General features: G+C 34.8%; 1 protein-coding gene across 1 annotated transcript in view; it reads right to left on the bottom strand.

Annotated features, from left to right (window-relative positions):
- LOC123556762 (uncharacterized) overlaps positions 1-24,185 on the bottom strand; it is a 64,254-nt gene that overhangs the window by 16,952 nt on the left and 23,117 nt on the right. The window contains exons 2-5 of the mRNA XM_045347715.2: positions 7,835-9,120; positions 7,336-7,396; positions 1,191-1,608; positions 157-338 (exon numbers count right to left, since the gene is read on the bottom strand). Coding sequence (XP_045203650.2) covers positions 157-338; positions 1,191-1,608; positions 7,336-7,396; positions 7,835-9,111 — 1,938 coding nt within the window. The 5' untranslated portion in view covers positions 9,112-9,120. The remainder of the gene's footprint in view (positions 1-156; positions 339-1,190; positions 1,609-7,335; positions 7,397-7,834; positions 9,121-24,185) is intronic.

Here is a 24,185-nt window from a genome sequence, read left to right on the forward strand (position 1 = left end):
GTTAAAGGGAAATTATATAGGTGTGATGGTAATACTTTTTAAATTATATCTTCAAAGAAAGAATGTTCTCAGACTATAGGATGTTTCAAGGAACAGATAAATTCAATGAATGGAGGAAAAAGAGACAAACAGAAATAGTGAGGAAACAAAACTTACCTGGTTGTTCTCCCTGTCCTTTTCTTCTGTTTCTAAATCTATCACTGTAAATCTAAATGGATCATCCCAATTGACACCTAATACATAGTTTACGATTCCGTCAACTAATGTACTCTTTCCTGTCCCTGTAGCCCCTACCAGCAAAATTGTCTTTGATTTTCCGTCCTGCATAGGATGTGCACCTACACATGGAAGTATATGTAGTATTTAACTGAAGCAAAAATGTGGTAGCAAGCGTTATTCTGTATGAATATAGTGGAACGAAATATATTTTAAGAATTTAGTAGAAGTTTCCAGTTGAACATCATCGAGTAGATAAATGTTTGTTTGTTTGTTTTGGGTTTAACGCCATTTTTCAACAGTATTTCAGTCATGTAACGGCGGGCAGTTAACCTAACCAGTGTTCCTGGATTCTGTACCAGTACAAACCTGTTCTCCGCAAGTAACTGCCAACTTCTCCACATGAATTATCAGAGGTGGAGGACTAATGATTTCAGACACAATGTCGTTTATCAAATAGTCACGGAGAACATACGCCCCGCCCGAGGATCGAACTCGCGACCCAGCGGTCCGTAGACCAACGCTCTTACCTACTGAGCTAAGCGGGCGGGCTAGGAGATGAATGAGATATGGCTTAGTGTTTTAAGAAATCCACGTTTTCCTGTAAGAGTATTAAAATAACATTGTTATCAGTAGCAAACATTTCATCGACACAAAATGTTTGTCCTATGGACATGTTCTGAAGTCCGAGCCTTGGGAATGTTGCGTTGTGTTGTGGTATTTGCCTGTGTCAAAATATTTGAAATTAAATTGATGCATGAAGAAGTATCATTGACATGATTTCTAACTATAAGTATGGTTTTGACTTTGGAATTAAAACACTTACATACGACACACTATTGTAAATGTGGATGTTTGTGTTAATTCATTTCTTTGTTTGTATATTTCCTGCACTACATGTTATGACATGTTATACCAAATTACTGAAAATCAGAAGTTTTAATCCTAAGTATGTTAATATTTCAAAAATTTACCAATTTCGAATTTCTTTGTTTTCGCTCTTTCATTTCTCGCCGCTCTTATTTCGGTTGTTGGCAATGCATATTTTGCTGGTGATGGATTTCCTTTCTCTTTCTCCACAGAAAACTTTACGATTCTTGAAGCTGGTGAATCTAATGTAAGTATTTTGTCACTTTCCTCGCTGTACGGGCCCTCACTATCCTCATATACTACACGAACACGGAAAATAAATGCTGTATTTGACTTTAAGTCGCTAAGTAAAGCAGTAGTAGTCTTAAATTCGCCTTGAAAGAATTTCCATTTCTTTTCGTGATCGAGGTCCTTGTAACTAACTTGATAATAGTCATCATCTCCAAACTTTGATGGTGCATCCCACAACAGAGTTATAGCATCTGCAAGGACATCTGAAGCTCTTGGTTTTCCAGGATAATCCTAAATTTTAAGATACAATACAGTAAGGACACACTAAATTAATGGGTGTATATTAATGTAACAGGGGTGAAAAAACGGCACTATATGATAAACACATAAATTGTCATGTGAGCGCAAAAACTGGATAACTGACATTTTCATAATTTTTCAGGAGAGCCAAAAAACTAATAACTCCTACTTTAAATTGAGCTCATTATGTATGTGTATAATTTTCAACAGTTGAAAATACATGAATGTATACCTTAGATGTATTTTCTATAAAATCTTTATTGTAAAAGAGTTTTTTGTTAAATATGCATATAGCTTGATTTTGTTCCGAAATTGTTTTGTGCAAAAACAGGTAAAATGCTCATAACTGGCTTTTGTATCAATTTTGTGTGTGCAAAAAGTAGCTATGTGCACTTCCCTAATGCATATTTGCACAACCAAACTCAAAATAAAGCTTTGTATATGCTTAGGTAATAAGAAGAATAGATTTCAAAGTTGACTCACACTCATGATAAAAGATACTATGTTGTATAGCGGGATATGTTTTACTTTACTACATTCAGTTACAATTTGTGTTAATTATTATAATCATTTATGTTAATGATCTGAACATGCAGAAACCTAGTGCAAGCCAGTGACTGAAACTGATAACTTAATAATCTCAATATAAATCTTAATTAACAGTCTAATGCAACATAACAAAGGGGTCCGACAATGAGTGGATTGAGTTATGTTTGTGTCCTAGAGCCTATAAAACTCATATTGATATGACTACTCCCTAGACTATAATTATGGCTCTAGGACACACAATTAAGTCACAAAACTCAATCCACTCAGTGCTGGACCCCTTTGCAACATAATAATATAGATACAAAGATATTTTTATTCTTCCAATAATATGAAGTATAAGAATGTTGTTCAAAAATAACGTAGACTTCTGCTGTCAAATGCTGCATATTGTGTAGATAATAATGTGAAATACATGTATATCGTTGTAATTCGGAATCTTTCTGTACATTTTTGTCATACATTTTTGTAACATTTTTGCTGATAGGTGAAGTGCGTCGAACGTTTTTATTCATAGTTACGCATTACCAGCACAGTCGCTTTTTGATCTGTCATGATGTGAATTCGATCGCTAATGTTCGTACTAATAATACACATGTTTGCCAAAGTGCAGCAAGACGTCAGGGCAAAATGCACCTAGAGTAAAGTGTCATTCCGACGTAGGAGGCGGAGGAAAACAATGTTTAAACTAAGTATTACTGTTTATAATGCATGTAATGTTGTCATTGACTCGCATAGATACTAAGACAGTTGCTTACTTTAGAGAAATTTTGGCGAACAACAACTGAAACTCATAAACTAATGATGCAGACACAACAACAATGTTCAGTCATCTGTGTCTTTATCTTCAAGTAGTACAAATGTTTCTTAAATGGTTCAGAATTGCTTAAAGCCAGTGAAGATGGAGAGCAAAAATGGAAAAACTGCGGATAAATGTTAACGCCAATGTATGACGCCGTAGATAAAGACCAAGTACTCGCGTGGAGTACCCTGTCCAAGACGCGTATCATAAGTGTTCGTACATTGTTAGTACTCTAACCAAAAAACTTGTTATGACTTAAGTATAGCTCATGAAAATTTATAAACTAAATTTACAAATAAAATAAATTTACAAATATAAATGAATGCAAACTTAATGAAAGCATCACAATGTAGGCACGGCTTCGTTAACCTCGTTGAAATATGATCGCTGTGCGCCGGGTCCGTGTAACTGTATTAAGTAACTTTTTTCGAGGAGGTGTAACTCCGTCATAATCACGTCAAATTTGCAGTGCAGTTAGTAGAAAGATTGCAAACATGATGTTATATTTCTCGTTTTGCTTCATTAAAGAATGTGCTAGAGAAAAAGTCTATGTTATTTTTGAAGAGCCTTCGTAGCACAAATACACTCTCCATGAGAAAAGTTGTTACCTAAATAATTCAGAATCAGCATCTAAATGTTTTATTTTACCTGTCAGGACTATAGTAATGTGGTCGCTAGTTGTTTAATAAAAATGCTCTTTAATGGAATGTATTTATGTACTGAAAATGTTCGTGAGGGATTTTGAGTGGTCTTTTAATAAAATGAATTGCTTAATAGAGGTGGTCGCAAGTACGATTTCGACTGTAATGCTCTAAGTCAGATTTTTAAAAAACAAAACAAATTATTACTCTGAAAGTCATTTTCTTTGTTTCGAAACTGCCCTTAGATTTAATATTTTATAATCACATAGTAAGGTTAGTATAATTATTATATCATTTATAGCACAACAGTTTTTCTTGGCAGCATTTCTTTTTTAAATATTGGACACTGCTGAAGATGAGATTGATTCTGTGTAGTGTAATTGTGACTGTAATATTTTGTACTGATAATTTCAGCATAAGAACAGTACTATATACTGCAAACCTAAGCATATGTTCAAGGAGACATGGTGGTGGGGAATACCATTTTTTGAGTATTATATATATATATATTGGTATATTTTTTTCTTATTTATAAGATCATACTGTTAATTATCTCCTAAAACTCACCAGAATTCAGCAGTTGGCTGTTGAAATATTCAGAACCATCTGCAGTAATACTTGAAACTTCACTTGTCTTCGAGGTTATTAAACTAGGTAATAGCATCAAGACCTATAAACCTGGCATGCATTTTGACCAAATTATGCCCCCTTTTGGACTTGGTCAAAAACTTGGTTAAAATTTTGCATGCAAGTTCCTTTCTCCAAAACTAATGTAGATATTGAATTGAAACCTCACTTGTGGCTTCAGGGTTATCAAACTAGGTGATAGCACAAGTTCTATAACTCTCACATGCATCTTTGTCAAATTATGCCCCCTTTTGGACATAAGAGAAAATCCTGGTTAAAGTTTTGCATTTATGTTAACAAATGCAGATACTGGACTGAATCTCTATAGATACTTTTAACATTTATGGTAATATTCCTGCTTCTTGGACAATAATTCAAAAAGTCGAGCTTTGGAAAGGACAGTTTTTGTTAAAAATAGCTCTCAAACACACAGACAAAACAATCTGAATAACAATATTTATAATTTAAACCCTTTACAATATACAGAATTCATCACAGACTGTGATGAACTGATTATAAACTCTGTGTAAAATTTCATTAGCTTTAAAACTGTAAATTATGAACTACGGCATTCTGTCATTTGTTGTCGCTGGTAATAAATTGAAAAATAATCTTAACTGACTTTGTGTCATCAAAAACTTCCCATAGCTGAAGATATCTCACTGTCAAACAAAACAACTCTAGACATTAAGGTATTAGACCCATGATGTTAATGTTTAAAGAATGGCATTTGCTTGGTATATTCAGTGTTTCGCACTGTGTTGCAATTTTTAAAGAAATTTTACCATGCTTTTTTTTTTTAGAATTTGTACAATTCATGATATTTCCTCAAGGCTTAGCTCAAGTACAGACACATTTCAAAGTGATGACCACTATCCAAAATGTTCGCAGATAATTCATTTTACCATTAATTTTGATAAATGAAACATCAAACTATTGGTAAACTAATAAAACACAAAATAAAACTGTCAATATAATTTTTTCTGGGGTACCTTAAGTAAAGGGATTTAATGAGACAGAATTCTAACTCCAACACTGAAAAATAAAGGTCGAATCCTGCGGGTCTGTTTTAAATTTTGCTCACTTCATTCAAAAATAACTTTGGGGCAGAAGTAAATCCTACCTACATTTCTTCCACAATAATTATGTAACTAAAGAGTGAATGCAAAATAGAGAACTTATACCCCATGTACCTAACTCAGTATTTTTAAAGATAGCAGTCAAACTCTACTGAGGTATCAATTATATAATTAATGTATTGTGAAAATTGAAAACCATTTTTTCTCAGAGAAGTTTATTACTATGCTTTATTCAAGGAGATTTGCATTTAGCTATTTCATTTGTACTTCGGCAAATAACTTAATATACAGAATGTACATTTTTATCGCGCTTGCTGGCTTTGAATAATGAAGTATAACAAAAATATTTTGAGCTAAAACAACAAATTAAAGGGAATTCCTATAGTTTTTTATGCGCATCTTTCTGCGCAGCCCACACTTTCTATGGAAAACCGAACTGAAGTCAACATTTGTTGAAACATGTTACAGACAATCTTAAAAATAAGGAATTTTGAATGAAATAACATTTTTGTTAAGTTATATCAGTAATCAAATGTTGATACTGGTTTATGTTGTATTGACAAGTATCATGCCTGACAGGTATCTTGTAATTTTTGTGGTTGTGTTTTCACATCGCATTTTAGTGCAAAGACAGTGTTGTTCATATAATGTAAGATAATTGACTTAGTACTTAGTAGATAAGACAATATCACCTTTTAGATTATTTAGTATTCAATTATAGAAAGAATTAAGAATTTTTAAAACTTTTTTTTAACTTTTAGCAGACATACATGTAATCAATTTGGCCCGGTTCGCGCCATTTCCGTCCGAACAGGTGTTGTATTCTAGCGGTCTTAACATAAAATTTAGCCTAGTGACCCATACATTTTTAGCCATTTTTATGCTCACAATACAATTATCTATAAACAAGAAGAAAAAGAAAAAATTCTATGAAAGAGTTTTTTCAAAATTAAAAAAAATATTCTTCACTATGGGTATTGTTCATTGAAAAAAGTTCACAAAAGTAAATATGAAACAATTTTTTTTTTTTTCATTTGTATCCATTATTGTAAGGATAGAGTATTACAAATATGACTATGATATCACATAAGTATATAATAAAATCTGTAAAAAGAAAAAACCGTATTGTGCTGCCTGGATGTATATTTTGGTTGGTATTTATAAAAAAGCAGAAAATTATGAAAATGTTGAAAAATCGCTGGCAGTTTCAGCAACAGTGGGTGCGTTCAAAACAATTTTTCACAAAAACAAGCCTGGTGACCTATTGTTTTTATTTGTTCATTGTTTTCAGCACAAATTTTCCTATCATATATGTGAATTTAAAAAAATTCTATGAAAGGAAAAAAACTATAGGAATTCTCTTTAAGATCATTAAGCAGTAAAAATTGGTGTTCAAACTCACTTAATGTTAAAATTATAATAAAATGCAAATTAACTATAATTTTGTTTGCCTATCTGTCATATTGTCTTTTAACAAATCATTGCTGCAAAAAAAGTTAAGTGCACTTAGCTTGTTTTTGCATTTAGAATTTATGCAATTGTATGATATTTTATGAGTGCAAAAACAAGCCAAGTACACTTGTCCTGTTTTTGCTCTTATTTAAAATTGGTTTGCAGATAGCAGGTTTTTGAAAACTTCTAAAAAAGGGTTTTTAAAATAAAAACTTGAAAAAATAAATGACGATTATATGTATGAGATCATTTTGGACTAAAATATGCAAAAAGTAATTTTCGAAAAAAATGTCAGTATCCAGTTTTTGCGCTCATATGACGAAATATAGTAAATAAAACCTACCAAAGTACTACCAGCGATTTGTATTTATATTCGATTTCATATAGCCTCGATGATACACACTTTTAAATGCCACATCAAATGATAAACAATCAATTAGACATAGTTGATATATTATGCTAATTAGTTTTTCCATTATTTTCTTAAAGAATATATCATGTCGATGGCGTTTCTTAACAATATAAAAGCATATGCTAAGGTTATTTAAGTCTACAATTCCTAGTAACAAACCGGTTTAGGCTGTTCAACTCGCTTGGTAAGTATGACGTCTAATTTTTCATTATCTTGGACTCTGAAGTAGAAAGAAAATAAATATCGTATTTTAGAAATCCTTTGGCTTGCTCATACTATATGTATATATAAGACGCCAAATTATCATGATATTAATGCCGCAAACATGTTTGAGGTCTTTAATAAATAAAATGAAATTCGTTCACTGCAGTCGTATAAGAATAGATAACAATTACCGACTGATCTCCTCAAACAACTATTCGTATAGGGAGTACATGTACTTCAAATTATTGCATGATCATTTGCAATTTGATCGCTGAAAGGTTTCATCGGGAGATAGAATGGGGTTTATATTGTTTGTGAGAATAAATTAACAATATACGGTATGACTTTTAAAACTGACACGATAAAGAGGTATGATTCCCTTACGTCGACTTCATATTGTTAACGACACTGGCTATAAGCAACGGGAGACTACGGTCGCAAATTATAATTATACCTCAATTGGGTGCTCTCGCCCTTGTCCAGATTAGCAGTTCTTTGAATCATGCCCTCCTCAACTGAAACTAGGTTGTGGTTGCTTGTGGCTTTTAACCTCTGGTGCTGTTTATTACAATTTTTACAAAAGAATTCTTTACATTGTTCACAGTAGAATTGCGCTGCTCCAGCGGTATTACAGGATTCACAATCATGTTGTTTCCTATCTTCAATCTCCCCAGGCTCTAGTACCGTATGGTCCTTGGTAAACTTACTACGAATGTGCATCTCGCAGCATTTGTCACACAAATAGTGTTGGCATGTAGAACAATATTTACATGTATTCTTTTCTTCTTCGCACTCTCCACAAATCTTTACTTCCGGCTTAGTTGTTTCTTTAAGGTTAATAGATGCAGGACTGATCAGTTCGTGCTTTTTCGTCGCCTTTTGTGTCCTGTGGTGGCGTGTGCAAATCTCACAATAATTTTCTTCGCATTCTTTGCAGTATGTTTGTGCTTTCGTTCTTTCGTCATTAGTTGAACATGGATCACACGTTATTATCCTTCTCAGTACTTTGCCTTTAACTGATTCAGTGGAATGTGTTTTGGAGACGTTTTGTCTTTTATGATTCTGTGCACAAGCTTGACATAGTGCATCTCCACAAGTGTTACAAAACATAACTACTTTTTTATCTTTCAAGTTACAGATATCGCACAATTTGGTAACGTATTCAACACATTCAGGACTTTCGAGTGTATGTAATTTAGTTAACTTTTTTGAACGATGCTGATTTGTACATTCTGCACAGAGCAGTTCCTCGCATTCAACACAAAATGATTTTGCTGCTTTGTTTATGTCTATAATCAGACATGAGAAACATAGTTTTCTATCTTGGTTCACGTTTGTTTCTTCGTCTTCGGCGTCTTGTTGCAGCAAAAGCACTGGGACAGGATCATGTGTTTTCGTAGCTTTTCTTGTTCTGTGGCTTTTTGTGCATGTTTCGCAAAGATATTCTTCACATACTTTGCAGTAATTCATTGAACAAGAATTGATATCATTATCCTTGCATGGATCGCATAACGGAACCATTTCGTCTGATTGCGAAGACCGGTCTTTTAACCTCTCCACTGCTATAGGTTCGTGTAACCTGGCCGCTTTTCGATTTCTATGGGAATGCGTGCAATCGCTGCAGATTTCCTCACAGGATGTTGCCTTCCTTTTGGCATGGCAATCGTGTGATTCACCAATGATCTCTTCCTGAACTAATTTGGGGTTTGCAATCTCCATTTGCTCTGCCATAATTTATATCTGAAACAATATGTTGATAAAAGTAAGAAACTGTATATACATATAAAAGTGCTTCTGTTCATACCATTTATTCTATTTTTTTCAGTAATATATACGTTGTTACAGTGATTGGGCGAATAGTATGATACTAAGCTGTGTTACATTCTTTCTGTTATCATTTTTTGTACTTCATCAGTTTCGTTGACTAAGTTTTCAGTCCCTTTACAAGGTTAAACAGATTTCATCCCAACCTTTTATAATTTCAGGTTCAAAAACTGCTTTTGAAGGCTAATGTCTTGAACCAACACTGCCATCGGTCGATTTCCAAATTGTGTTGAGAAATTACCTATCAGTTATTTACGTTTTGCGTTTCCTCCAAGTATTTTTGTAAGTTTGTTTAAAATATTTATCTATACTTAACATTACCAAAAACAAAGTGTTTTCGATCTGTCCATACATCAGGATTTTAAAACAAACTAAAAATTACCTAATATTTAGTAAGAATTTTTATATTTATGCCAGTATATTAATTGATTATACTGAAGCGCTTCACATTTGTTGGCTGGTGGTTATGAAACAAAAACAACATTAAGAACCTTAAGTAGCTTATACTAAACAAGAGGGCCAAGATGACCCTAGATCGCTCTGACAAACTCACCATAACAAACCATAACAGTGTAAACATGTTTGACCTTGTGATTTTATGGAAAATAATACTCTGACCAATTATCATTAAATTTGAGCATTGGAGCAAAAATCCTAAGTATAAACAAGTATTAATTTTATTTGACCTAGTGACCTAGTTTTTGACCCCAGATGACCCATATTCGAACTTGACCTAGATTTTATCAAGGCTATCATTTTGACCATTTTCATGAAGATCAATTGAAAAATACAGCCTCTATCGCATACACAAGGTTTTTGTTTGATTTGACCTAGTGACCTAGTTTTTGACTCTAGACTACTCATATTCGCACTTGACCTAGATTTTATCAAGGCTATTATTCTGATTAAATTTTAGAGACATCCAGTGTAAAATGCAGCCCCTATTGCATTCAGAAGGTTTCTCCTTGATTTGACCGAGTGACCTAGTTTTTGAATGCAGATAACCCATATACAAACTTAATCTAGATTTAATCAAGGCTATCATTCTGAAAAAAAAATCATGAAGATCAATTGAAAAATACAGCCTCTATCATATACACATCGTTTTTCTTTGATTTGACCTAGGGACCTAGTTTTTGACTCCAGATAACCCATTTTCAAACTTACCCTAGATTTTATCAAGGTAATCATTCTGACCAAATTTCATAAAGATCAGTTGAAAAATACAGCCTCTATCGCATACACAAGGTTTCCTTTAATTTGACCTAGTGACCTATTTTTTGACCCAAGATGACCCATATTTGCACTTGACCTAGAGTTCATCAATGCAATCATTCTGACCAAATTGCTTGAAGATCAATTGAAAAATACAGCCACTCAAGGTTTTCCTTTAATTTGATCTAATGACCTACTTTTTGACCCCAGATGACCCAATTTCAAACTCGGCCTAAATTTTATCCAGGTTATCATTCTGACTTAATTTCAGGAAGATCAATCGAAAAATACAGCCTCTATTGCATACACAAGGTTTTCTTTTGATTTGACCTAGTGACTTAGTTTTTGACTCAAGATAACCCATTTTCAAAATCGACCTAGAATTTATCATTGTAATCATTCTGACCAAAATTCATGAAGATTAATTGAAAAATAAAGCCTCTATTGCATACACAAGGTCTTTTCTTTGATTTGATCTAGTGACCTAGTTTTTGGCTCCAGATAACCCATTTTCAAAGTCATCCTAGATTTTACCACGGTTAATGTTCTGACCAAAACTCATGAAGATTAATTGAAAAGTACAGCCTTTATCATATATAAAATGTTTTTCTTTGAATTGAACTAGTGGCCTAGTTTTTGACTCCAGATGACCCATTTCCAAAATCAGCCTAGATTTCATCAAGGCAATCATTCTGACTAAATTTCATAAAGTTCAGTTGAAAAATACAGCCTCTATCGCATACACAAGCTAAATGTTGACAGACAGACGACAGACGACGGACGCCAGACATCGAGCGATCAGAAAAACTCACCTGGCCATTGCTCAGGTGAGCTAAAAATGAGTGGGTATAATTGAAACTAAAATAATATAAAAGGATCGTGTGAGTGTGATGGCGGGGAAGTAGGACAGTAAGTCAAGGTCACAGTCAAGTCACTCCTAATTACTTGGAACAATCAGGTTATTATAATAAAACAGCCTAGGAAATATGATCAAATAAGTTTTTAATTATTTTTCCTTTATATCTCATATAACAAGTGACCCATTAGGTAATGCTATATACCAAATCTCAATAGCATAGACCTTAAACATAAACACAAGAAGTTTTTTAAGAAGTTTTTATCTATACATGTATGTCTATGAAAAATTTAGGAACCTCGGGGCGGGGCCTCTTTTCATTCCAGGGTAATAATTTGAATAATCGTGGTAGAAGATCACAAGGCAATGCTACATACCGAATATGTGTTTTGTGGTTTCAGGCAAGAAGATCTTAATGTGTTAAGTCTATGTTAAACTTGGGACCACCGGGGAAGGGCAGTTTTTCATCCCAGGGGCATAATTTGAAACTCTTTATAGAGGACCATCAGATGATGTCACATGCCAATTATTGAAGCTCTATAAATTTCGGTTTTGGACAAGCAAATTCCAGTTGCCATGGCAACTGGACTTTTGTGTGGAATTCAAATTCTTTGAACATTTTTTTAAGGATGATCATCAAAGGAACATCCCTGTGAAGTTTCATTAACATTAGTAGCCTGGTGGTTCAGGAGGAGATGGTGTTTAAATCAAATGGAAGTGTGGACGGACGGACGGATGACGGACGGACTGATGGGCAGAAGCGTCTGCTATATGTTTCGCCATTCGGGAGCATAAAAATTAAATATTCATAATTGCATCGTAGGGGTGAACATGTAAGTAGTGAAAATAAATACATGCACAATGGCAACGTAGGAATCAAAATAAAGCTATTTAAATAAGAATACACAGAATGGCCACGGAGGAGCCAGAATGTAAATATCAATTGAAGGCAACGGAGGAATCAGAATGCAAATACTGAAAATAGAAAAAACAGGATGACAAAGGAGGAGCAAGAAATTATTTTAGAAAATTCAACTATACTGGTAATCAGTGGCGCAGTTCTTAGAAGGTTGGGCGCGGTTGATATCACGGTCGCGGCTAATATCACGACTATTGTTCAGTGCTAGGTGATTAACTTAAATTCAATTTGGTAGTTTCTTCAGCAGCATCGGCCTAGACTGGATGTTAGGGAGGTAAATATAACACTAACCGTGAGCTCGACTGGAAATAAGTGGTTCCATCGATTCCAGGTAGAGACTTCCGTCGACCTAGCCCACGTTTAATATGAAACTTTAACTTTTTTTGGATGGCAACAGAGGAGTCAGAATTTAAATATCTGTAACTTAGATACACCGGATATTTGTGGGGGAGCCGAAAGGTAAATACTTGTAACTACATTTCACGTTTGGCAAGTCAAACTAAATATTTGTAACTTAAATACACAGAGACTCAGTACCATTGATAGACGCAAATTTTTACCAAGGCAGTGTAAGGGTTTTCGGGAAATTCATCCCGCAGAACGTGTGGCATTGGTCTGCTGATGCGTCAAGTGTGGTGTGCTGTGTTTTGTGTGCTTGTCACTTTCCGCTTTCAGCCTCCACCGCTGTCTAGCCTTCTGGTGAAAAAAGGAGCCGAAAGCGTAAGTCTTCCCAGCCGGTACATAGCCTCTCTGCAGACAAGCCCTTTTGCAGTGCCTCCGAGTTGGCGCCACACGGTAACTGAGCACCTTGCGGCCTCAGATAGAACTGCAGGGGACTCGGAGGAGGTCTGCCCCTAGACATGTGGCATGCCAGGTCCACCGGTGTGTGGACACGCCCTGATGTCTATGAACAGACCCCCAGCTATGGGACAAATAGCTCCTGTGTTCCCAGGATAGGGTTTTAACTCGAAACTAAGGGTGAGGTAACCCCGAAAGAAACCTAGCGAGTTGAAGACAGAGGTGCTGGGCCATTGGTACTCTCTTAACGAACCACAGCACCATGCAATATCGCTATGACTACACAGCACAGTGTAGTCGCGAACGACAAGAAGAAGAAGAAGATCCCGCAGAACTAAATTGGGATATGTGAGCGATTTCCTGCGTTTCCTGGTTATTTAAAGGTTGTTTCAAAGACACTGAAAAGGTAACAGAATTAACACTTATGAAGAGTAATTTTGTTGTCTTCCAAAAATCAAAACTTAGAGGCTATTCTCCTATGTCAGGGAGAGTCCCACACTGAAGATTTCCAAATCATCAATTGGTACATTTTGTGAACGATCATTTTGGCCAAACTATTAAGCAGATTGTCCTTTATGCTTGACCCTGTCCAAGTTATATGTCGTCTTAGAGCACTAATCCAACAGGCAAACAAAGAGTCAGCTAGAATATGGCATTAATGTTTGGAAAATAATTCACATCGCACAGTTCAAGCCCTTTTTGGAGAGACATGAAACTTTTAATGTTCATTTATGTGTTTGTACTCTCACTACTAAATCAATTTCTTTTGGTCAAACCGATGCTAAAATATTAAAAAAAGTCGGTCAGTAGGTCACATTCATGGTCACTGAAAGACAGTTTTAAGATAAGTGTGCAAAACTGTATATGTCATCAAAAATCCAAGGCTGTATCTTAAAATACCAGAAAGTAGTTCGGCGCGGGGTCTCTTTTCATCCCAGCGGCATAATTCAAACAATCTTGTTATAAATCAGCTAGGCAATGATACATACAAAATATCAAAGGCCTTAAACTTTCAGACAAGAATATTTTTCCTATATAAGTCTATGTAAAACTTGGGACACCCTTGGTGGGGCATTTGGACAAATGAGGAGCATAACACGAATAATCTTGGTATAGAGGACCACTAGGCAATGCAACATACCAAATATCAAAATCCTAGGCCTTCCAGTTTCATACAAGAATATTTTTAAAGTTTTTCCTATATAAGTATATGTTAAATATTGAGCCCCAGGGAAGGGCCTCTCTTCACCCCTGGGTAATAGTTTGAACAACCTTGGTAGAGGACCATAAGGCAATGCTACATACAAAACATCAAAGGCCTAGGTCTTCTGATTTAAGACAAGAAGATTTTTAAAGTTTTGTCAAAGTCTATTTAAACAATGTGAGCCGGGCCTAGGCGGGACAATATTTGACCCTACGGGGATAAATTGAACAAACTTGGTAAAGGATCAATAGATGATTCTACATTTCAAATACCAAAGCCCTAGGCCTTGTGGTTTTGGACAAGAAAATTTTCGAAGTGTTTCCTATGTAAGTCTATGTAAACTATATGACCCCAGGGCGGGGTCATATGTGACTCTAGGAGATAGTTTGAACTAACTTGGTAGAGGACCATTAGGTAATGCCACATACCAAATATCAAAGCATGGAGGGGCACCTGCGGTCTTCCTCCACCAACAAAGCTGGAAAGTCGCCATATATCATGTGTCGGTTCGACGTTTAATCCAACAAAAAGAAATATCAAAGCCCTAGCTACTATGGTTTTGGACAAGAAGATTTTCAAATTTCCTATATAAGTCTAAATAAAACATGTGACCCCCGTGGCGGGCCATATTTAACCCTAGGGGTAATTCAAATAATCTCAGTAGAGAACCACTAGATGATGTAACATAAAAAGTATCAAAGCCCTAAGCCCTGTGGTTTTGGACAAGAAGATTTTCAAAGTTTTTCCTTTATAAGTCTATGTGAACCACATGACCCCAGGGTGGGGCCATATTTGACCTAGGGGGTTAACTTGAACTAACATGGTAGAGGATCATCAGATGATGCAACATACCAAATATCAAAGCCCTAGCTACTGTGGTTTTAGACAAGAAGATTTTAAAGTTTTTCCTTTCGGTTGGATGGATTTTAATTTTTTGAGCTATTTTGATAGGAAAGCACCAAAGGGACATTTCTATGAAGTTAAGTGTAAAACTGCCTAGAGGTTTAGAAGAAGAAGATTTTTGAAATTTACAATGTAGCCATATAGGGAAAATAAGCGTCGCCCCCTGCCGGCCATGTTTTTTCACCGAAACAGAATGGCTTAGACAATCTTGGCAGAGGGTCACCTAGAGACCATTTCTACAAAATATTTTTTGAAATCAGGCATGCATTTTCTGACAAGAAGATTTTCAAAGTGTTTCCTTTCAGTTGCCATGGCAACCAGAGGTCTGCATGGAATTAAATTATTTGGGCAATTTTGAAAGTAGGCTACACAAGGATCATTCATGTGAAGTTTGGTGTAAATTGACAAGTGGTTCTGAAGAAGTAAATTTTTTCACAAATTGTTGACACACGAAAATGATTCACCTTAATGTGATAAATCATTGTAAATTAACTGAATTTTGCACTGATTGCTGGTTTTTGTGGCAATATATTAATTTTTAATACTACTTTACAGATCTATCTAAAATATTTTCAAACAATTCCAAATCGATAGTTTTAGTTTTCGCTATACGTTTTATGTAGTGCCGAAAATTCAGGTAAAAAATATGATACTAGTATGCAAATGCTTTTGATATCAATGGTCTGATGCAGCGTTATTAAAAATTAAATGTTTTGCAACATCATGATTGACTTGGAGTAACTTCTGCGCTATAAAAAGCTTTTGAACACCAGCCTATTTAAAGATATCACAACAAAATAATCTCAACTGCGTAAAAATTGTACAGTATTTATTAATAAGAAATTTTAATACATATATTTTAATGCATTTGCACATTAACTGAATTGATGCTTGAATGTGTATTTCTGCCGTTGGCCTGTTTCGTAAAATTATTTTTCTTAAATTGAGTTAACGCCTGAATGTGTAATTAGGCAGGTTTTTTTTTTGCAGTTTTGATCTTTTGTTGAATTGATACTTGAATATGTAATTTCGACCGGCTTTGTACCGCCTTTGCTTTTTATTTATAAAATTAATGCTGGAATATGTAATTATACCTTTGCTTTTAAATTGAATTAACACTTTAATGTTGACGTCTTTGCTCTTTCGTTCGGTTAATGCTGGTAGATTTTCTTGTATTGAGTTTGAAGTGATTTTCTAGCAAAAGTCAATCCGAATGGTTATGTTTATAATTTACCATGCTACTATTTATGTTATCTTTTTGTCTGTACCTTTTGTAAATATACAAACTATAAGTACTATTACACGGTGCGACAAATACGCGGTTAGACGATCATTTTTAAAATGCATTGAAGTTAGCAAAACTGTCATTGTATTACAATATTACATGAATAATACCTCATTCAAGTGTATATAAAATATAATGTTAATGGTAAAATAGCCTTATTGTTCTCTCCTGACCTTAAATCTGAATGAGTGTCAGTGAGCCGTAGGGACCAAGTGGTTAAGTTTGATAATTTCTATTCACTTGCCTGTCACTGATGAGGGTTCGGTGCCTCATTTGAACTGTTAAATTATAAATGTTAAGCAATCCGAAATGTTTACATGAACGTCAAACCTTTTCATGCTATTTTATAAGCTTTTGTAAATTTTGCGGTTGCTCAGCCGGGAGATATAAAATTGATATTTGCCGACTCTGTCCTTCAAACAGGGTATCGTTCAAAAAGGACGGAACCTGCATTCTTAGAACGTTACTATTTCTTCTGGATCTCTGTTCCTTCTCTAACAGTAGAATTTGAAAGGAGTTGTTATGTTGTAATATTGTCTAAGTAATTGGTTATAATATATGTCTGAAAGACAACAAATGGTATAAATTCTATATGGTTACTACCCGGTTCAGTTAACTTGTTGAAAACTTGTAAAGAACGGCTATCGCGGTTATTTGAAATGTTTCTTTATGGTAATTATACAGTGTCAGGCGATAATACTGTATACAACATTACCAACTGATCTCTATATATTGTTTTATAATTTGTTCATAATTACCAAAATGTCAATAATTCAGTAATTTATGTATGACAATATGTCGGTTTTAACTGTACAAGGAAAACGAAACAGATTGCAAATATAGAGTTTGTTAGTGAGTCAATAGCAGCTGTTATAAGCCGAAAATAAACAATTATCTTTCTGTTTTGCCAATAGCGTTATTATTAAATTTACCTTCAGGTTTAGGGGTATATCATCAAAACAAAGAAATATTTGATAAACGAACAATATCTTTACCAATATTTACCCGACCTTACAACGGATACTTAAAATATTTTGAAAAAGTTCCACCCCCCCCCCCCCCCCCCCCCCCCTCAAAAGAAATAAAAATAAACAATTGCTGAAAACTGTGTTCCACCTAGTTATGTGAAATTTCAACACTCGTACGCTATTGCAAATACATCAAACCGAACATGTGTAACAGTTCTTTGAAAATGGTGAGATTTTAAAGGCGTTTAACTGTCCTGAAGTGGGCCCCTTTAGGCAGTCGTTTTCCAGGATTTAATGTTTAAATCAGTATACTGACACTTGTTTCGCAGAGTAATATACAAGTTTTACATGCTGTTCAATTTTCATGTGAAATAAATCTTTCTTTCTATGATTTGGTGTTGTTTGATTTTTTTCTCTAAACGTAAGGCTAAGCGTTAAGGTACTTCCGCCATTTTGAATTTAGGGTGACCTTCATTTGAGGTGTGAAAATATAGTGAACAAAAGCTTTCAAATGCATCTGTACCAGAGTACAAAAAACAGCTCAGTTTGCAAGACCTGAACTAAAAGTAGCTGTATAAAAAGTAAAACTAAAATTTGGAAATAAACAAAGAAGATATTTTATCTGTATTTTTCCAAATTTTTGGTTAGATTTATAAATCCTTTCAAAATACTTTATCAAAAATTCATAAATGGCAAAAGTTAGTTCAAAGTTTCAATAAGTGCATAAGAGAATTGTCTTACTGAATAGAACTAAACCTGGTACAAAATTTGTTTTAAAATCTGACAACCTCATGTATTAAAACGAAAATAAATCTGTACATATTGCTATTTTCAGCATACATAAAAGTAGTGCAATGTGCGGACAATGATTTTTCTACGTATGGTGTACCAAACTGCCTAAAATTGTAGGACAAGTCTCAGACTTAATGTGAACAAGATTTGGCAACGATCCAAAATTCTTTTCAAGGATTGTGCAAGTATAAGAAAGGTTTAATTTATTATAGTGGAATTTATGTACTTACGCGCTGCTTATCTCACGTAAAATTTGGTGGAAAGAAATTACTTAACGTAACTTTCTCACACATACGTAATTGTATATTTATAAATAATGAAAACAATCGAAATATTTGCTTTATCACGATATATGCAAATATTTTTTGACAGTCTTGAAACATTTGTCCACAGTATTTCCGCATACTGGTCCGGGAAAAGTTCGATGTGTATAGTGATTCCTTATTAGATGTTTCATGCGTCGTAAACTAACCAATTTTGATCTATCGACTTTTTATACATATGATAATTTATGCAGCACGTTTTTAAAAACAGAGTGAGAATAAATCGCAGAAAAAATGTACAGCCAAATATGTTAGGAAGTAATACAATTTGTATACAATTGTAGATAACTACGAAACATTTTACAAAATGCAATCAGTTAAACTTCTCACGCGAAAACCTGATGATTAAAATCAGCAATATCTCAAAAGTAACTTTTCTGTATCATGGTTCTTCGTTAAACAATGGTATTTTTTCACACTTTCATAGATTTAAACTGATAATAAATGTGTATTGAAATTCCGGCATAGAAATGGACACTGACTTTACATTAGTCAATTTAGTGATTACTGCGGTGTTGACAGTGGAAGCAGCGGCCCCGTACTAAGAATGTGTACGAAACCAAGGATAACGAGTTCTTTATCTGAAAATTACAAACATTGGGATCAGTGTTCAGTATACACCTGAAAATAATAGATTTGCTATTTGCCGAGTGCACACTTGTTTTCTATCGTCGTAGACTAGTAAATATTCGTACATATGCATAATCTCATAAACACTTCTTTAAGAAATGAGTATCCCACATATCATTTGTTACCTTTCTGTTTTTCAAATCATGAAAATTATCTATAAAACAATAAATATTGTACAGCTGTACATACATTCCAATTTTTATTGTAATTTTGTCGCTTTCATTAATATTAGTTAATATGCAAATGAGCTAATTTGCATATAGTGATTTTTTCATAGTTAAATACATTGGCTTCAATCAAACACCATTTTTGTCCACTTATTTCATCAAATGGCGAAGATATGATGCCATATAAGTGAAATTAGTAAAAAATTGCACTTAATGACCTTTGACCTAATTTCTTGACCTTAATTTGACCTTAGAATTGTGACTACCGGCATCAATGAACTACTTATATCATATACTTCACATATAACACATAAAACTTTTATCTTCTCGAAATGCCTATGTGGGTGTTTTCCAGCCACATATATAAAAATAATTGGTAAACTATATATCTTACTGTAACTTCACATAAACATTGCCCAGTATACAAACAAAGTATGTACAGGGGCTGGGCCCATTATACTCAAGGTCAAGGTCACCATGCTGTTATACTTAGGTTATTTTTTGTCCCCCCCCCCCCCCCCCCATGACTGGTAGGGGCATATAGATTTGGTCTTGTCCGTGCGTCCGTCCGTGCATCCGTCCGTCTGTCCGTCCTAAGTTCGTAACGCGCCTAGCTCGAAAAGTATTTGACATAAATTGATGAAACCTTGCATGAGTCTTTATCATGATATGAACTTGCGCACTTCCTATTTATCGTCTAGCTCAGCCCCCTATTTTCAGAGTTATGGCCCCTGAAATAGTCAAAAATGCACATTTTCACCTTGTGATATGCCTAGCTCAAAAAGTATTTGATATAGATTCATGATATCTTGCAACAGTCTTAATCATGATATGAAATTGCGCACCTCCTATTTTTCATCCGACTCCACCCCCTATTTTCAGAGTTATGGCCCCTGAAGTGACACTCCTAGCTCAAAAAGTATTTGATATAGATTCATGAAACCTTGCATGAGTCTTAATCATATGAACTTGCGCACCTCCTATTTTTCATTTTGGTCCACCCCCTATTTTCAGAGTTATGGCCCCTGAAATAGTCAAAAATGCACTTTTTCACCTTGTGACATGCCTAGCTCAAAAAGTATGTGATATAGAATCATGAAACCGTGCATGAGTCTTAATCATGATATGAACTTGCGCACCTCCTATTTTTCATTTGGGTCCGCCCCCCATTTTTAGAGTTATGGCCCCTGTAATAGTCAAAAATATACATTTGCACCTTGTGACGAACCTAGCTCAAAAATTATTTAATATAAATGGTTGAAAACTTGCATAAGTCTTTATCATAATATAAACTTGCACACCTCTAATATTTTGGCTGACTCCACCCCCTATTTTTAAAGTTATGGCCCCAGAAATAGTAAAACAATGCACTTTTTCACCTAATTATGTGCCTAGCTCAATAAGTATTAGATGTAAATTCAGGAAACCTTGCTAGAGTCTTTAACGTGATGTGACCTTGCACAATTGGCATTCTTCTTGAGAATCTTAGCTCTTATTACAGAGTAATGGCCCTTGAAATAGCCAAAATAATGGACTTTTTGTTTGTGATGCTAATAGCTCAGAAAGTATAGGGCCTAGAATAATGAATCCTTTTCATAAAATGCTTTTTGAGGATTTTGATGAAACTTGGCACAGTTGTTCACCATCATAAGACGGAGTGCCATGCGCAAGAACCAGGTCCCTAGGGCTGTTCGGTGTATGTGCATCCGTGCGTGCGTCTGTCCGGATTTGATTGTCCGGACTATAACTTTGACATGCATGGAGCAATCTCGTTTATATTTGACATGAATGTTAACCTCAGTGAGTCGGAGTGTCGTGCGCAAACCGCAGGTTCCTATCTCAAAGGTCAAGGTCACACTTAGAGGTCAAAGGTTAAATTCAATAATGACTTTGTCCGGAGCATTTCTTCTTCATGCATGGATGGATTTTGATGAAACTTGGCACCATCATGAGACGGAGTGTCATGCGCAAAAACCAGGTCCCTAGGTCTAAGGTCAAGGTCACACTTAGAGGTCAAAGGATACAAGAATGAACTTTGTCCGGAGCATTTCTTCTTCATGAATGGAGGGATTTTGATATGACTTGGCACAAATGTTCACCACCACAAGACGGAGTGTCATGCGCAAGAACCAGGTCCCTATGTCTAAGGTCAAAGTCACACTTAGAGGCCAAAGTTCAGATACAAGAATAACTTTGTCCGAAGCATTTCTTCTTCATGCATGGAGGGATGTTTTGCTTGTTTGATGCATGGAGCAATCTCGTTTATATTTGGCATGAATTTATGTTAACCTCAGTCAGTGAGACGGAGTGTCATGCGCAAACCGCAGGTTCTATCTCAAAGGTCAAGGTCACACTTAGAGGTCAAAGGTCAAATTCAAGAATGCCTTTGTCTGGAGCATATCTTCTTCATGCATGGAGGGATTTTGATGTAACTTGGCACAAATGTTCAAAACCATGTGACGGAGTGTCATGCGCAAGAACCAGGACCCTAGGTCTAAGGTCAAGATCTTACTTAGAGGTCAAAGGTCAGATACAAGAATGACTTTGTCCGGAACATTTCTTTTTCATGAATGGAGGGAACTTAAAAATCTCTTTTTAATCAGTACCTTGAGAATGTTAAACTTAATATGTTGATTGCACATGCAGAGTTGATGACCCCTATTTATTTTGGGGGTCACTCGATCAAAGTTCAAGGTCACAGGAACCTGAACATGGGAAACAATTTCCAGTTCATAACTTAAGAACCACTAGGCCCAGAATTTTGAAACTTAGTCGGATGATTGGACATGCCAAGTAGATGATCCCTTTTGCAGCCAACCATCATTGTCTCTTTGACTTTTGCCTATATGACTATGCATTTGGGGAGACATGCATTTTTCTTCAAAATCTTCTTCTAGTTCACCTTTGCCGAACTTGCAGCACATGAAGTCCGTATTTATTTTGTTCCTGTGGGCATGTCATTGATTTAAATTTTGTTATCGTTAAACTACATAAGCTTTTTGTATTTGATTGGATTGAATTATCTTTATCGTTAAACTACATATTTTGGAGATGATGACTATTATCAAGTTAGTTACAAGGACCTCGATCACGAAAAGAAATGGAAATTCTTTCAAGGCGAATTTAAGACTGCAACTGCTTTACTTAGCGACTTAAAGTCAAATACAGCATTTATTTTCCGTGTTCGTGTAGTATATGAGGATGGTGAAGGCCCGTACAGCGAGGAAAGCGACAAAATACTTACATCAGATTCACCAGCTTCAAGAATCGTAAAATTTTCTGTTGAGAAAGAGAAAGGAAATCCATCACCAGCACAATATGCATTGCCAATAACCGAAATAAGAGCGGCGAGAAATGAAAGAGCAAAAACAAAGAAATTCGAAATTGGTAAATTTCTGAAATATTGACATACCTAAGATTACAACTTCTGATTTTCAGTAATTTGTTATAACAAGGGATGGCCGTGTAGTACAAGAAATAAACAAACAACAAAAAAATGAATTAACTTGGCACAAACATCCACCTTTACAATAGTGTTTCGTATGCAAGTCTTATAATTCTTACTCCAAAGTCAAAACCATACTTATAGATAGATATCATGTCAATGATACTTTTTCATGCATCTATTGAATTTCAAATATTTTGACACAAGCAATTACTACAACACAACGCAGCATTCAAGGCTAGTACCTCAGAGCATGTCCACAGGACAAACATTTTGTGTCATTATTCTTGTCCTGTCAGTAATTTTATTTTGTATTGATATTCAATGGAAACTTGCTATAAAGAAATGACATATCTTGTACAAGACTCAGACCTCTTGTTTAAAGGCCACGGTCAAGCATTGAGGGCAAATATTTAACTACTTTTTCTTATCCATAACAAGACGATGAAATGTTTGCTACTAATAACAAAGTTATTTTGAATACTTGTACGACTTATTGGATGATATTGAAGATATGATGGTCGTTATAAAATCATGTAACGAACGGTTGAAAGAAATTGCGCTCAGGCCTAATCCATTATCAATGACAATGTGTAGGTACAATGACTTGGCGAGTTTTATGCTACTAAGCTGCGTCATATTAATTTTTTATTTTTTTTGTTCTTCATTAGTTTTCGACTATTTTTTTTCAGTCCCTTTTCACGGTTTAACATATTTCATTCTAATGTTAAATAATTTCTGGTTCAAAAACTGCGTTTGAATGCTACTTTTTTGAAGCAACCCTGTCATTGGTCGATTTCAAAATTATGTGGAGAAACTAACAATCAATTAGAATAGAACTTATATGATTTACGTTTTTTCACATGTATTTTGTAAGTTTGTTTAAAATATTTATTCATACTTAATTTGACAAAACACCAAAGCGTTTTCGGTCTTTCCATACATAAGGACTTGTATAACAAACATTAGGTAATATATTTATATTTGTACAGCTATATTAATTGATTATACGGAAGCGCTTTACATTGGCGGGTGCGATGGTATTGAAAAATAAGACCGTCTTAAACAACTTAAAAAGCTTTCAATCATAATTGAAATTAAAATAATATGAGGATTGTTTGAGTGAGATGGCGGAATATGGGCAGAGAATAAATGGATAAATGGATGCTATGAGAAACGTTAACAATATCAAGATGCACAAACAACTGAAACATAAAAAATGGGTAGTAATGTGAATAGGTGGATAAAGGAATGCTAAGAGAAATATCAAATATAAGAAATAAAAAAAATGAAAGTAATACAATATATTTGTATTTGCTTTTGTATGGGATGGGATGGGATGGATGTGTAAGAGAAGCAGAGAAACGGACGAACACACAGATATAAACAGCATTATTGTCAGCGACGTAAGGTATTTCTTTAAAAAGAATTCTCCCAACATAAGTCATAAATAATGAATTCAAATATGGCCTTAAG

Source organism: Mercenaria mercenaria, chromosome 5 (genome assembly GCF_021730395.1).
Source record: "Mercenaria mercenaria strain notata chromosome 5, MADL_Memer_1, whole genome shotgun sequence".
Classification (NCBI taxonomy): domain Eukaryota; kingdom Metazoa; phylum Mollusca; class Bivalvia; order Venerida; family Veneridae; genus Mercenaria; species Mercenaria mercenaria.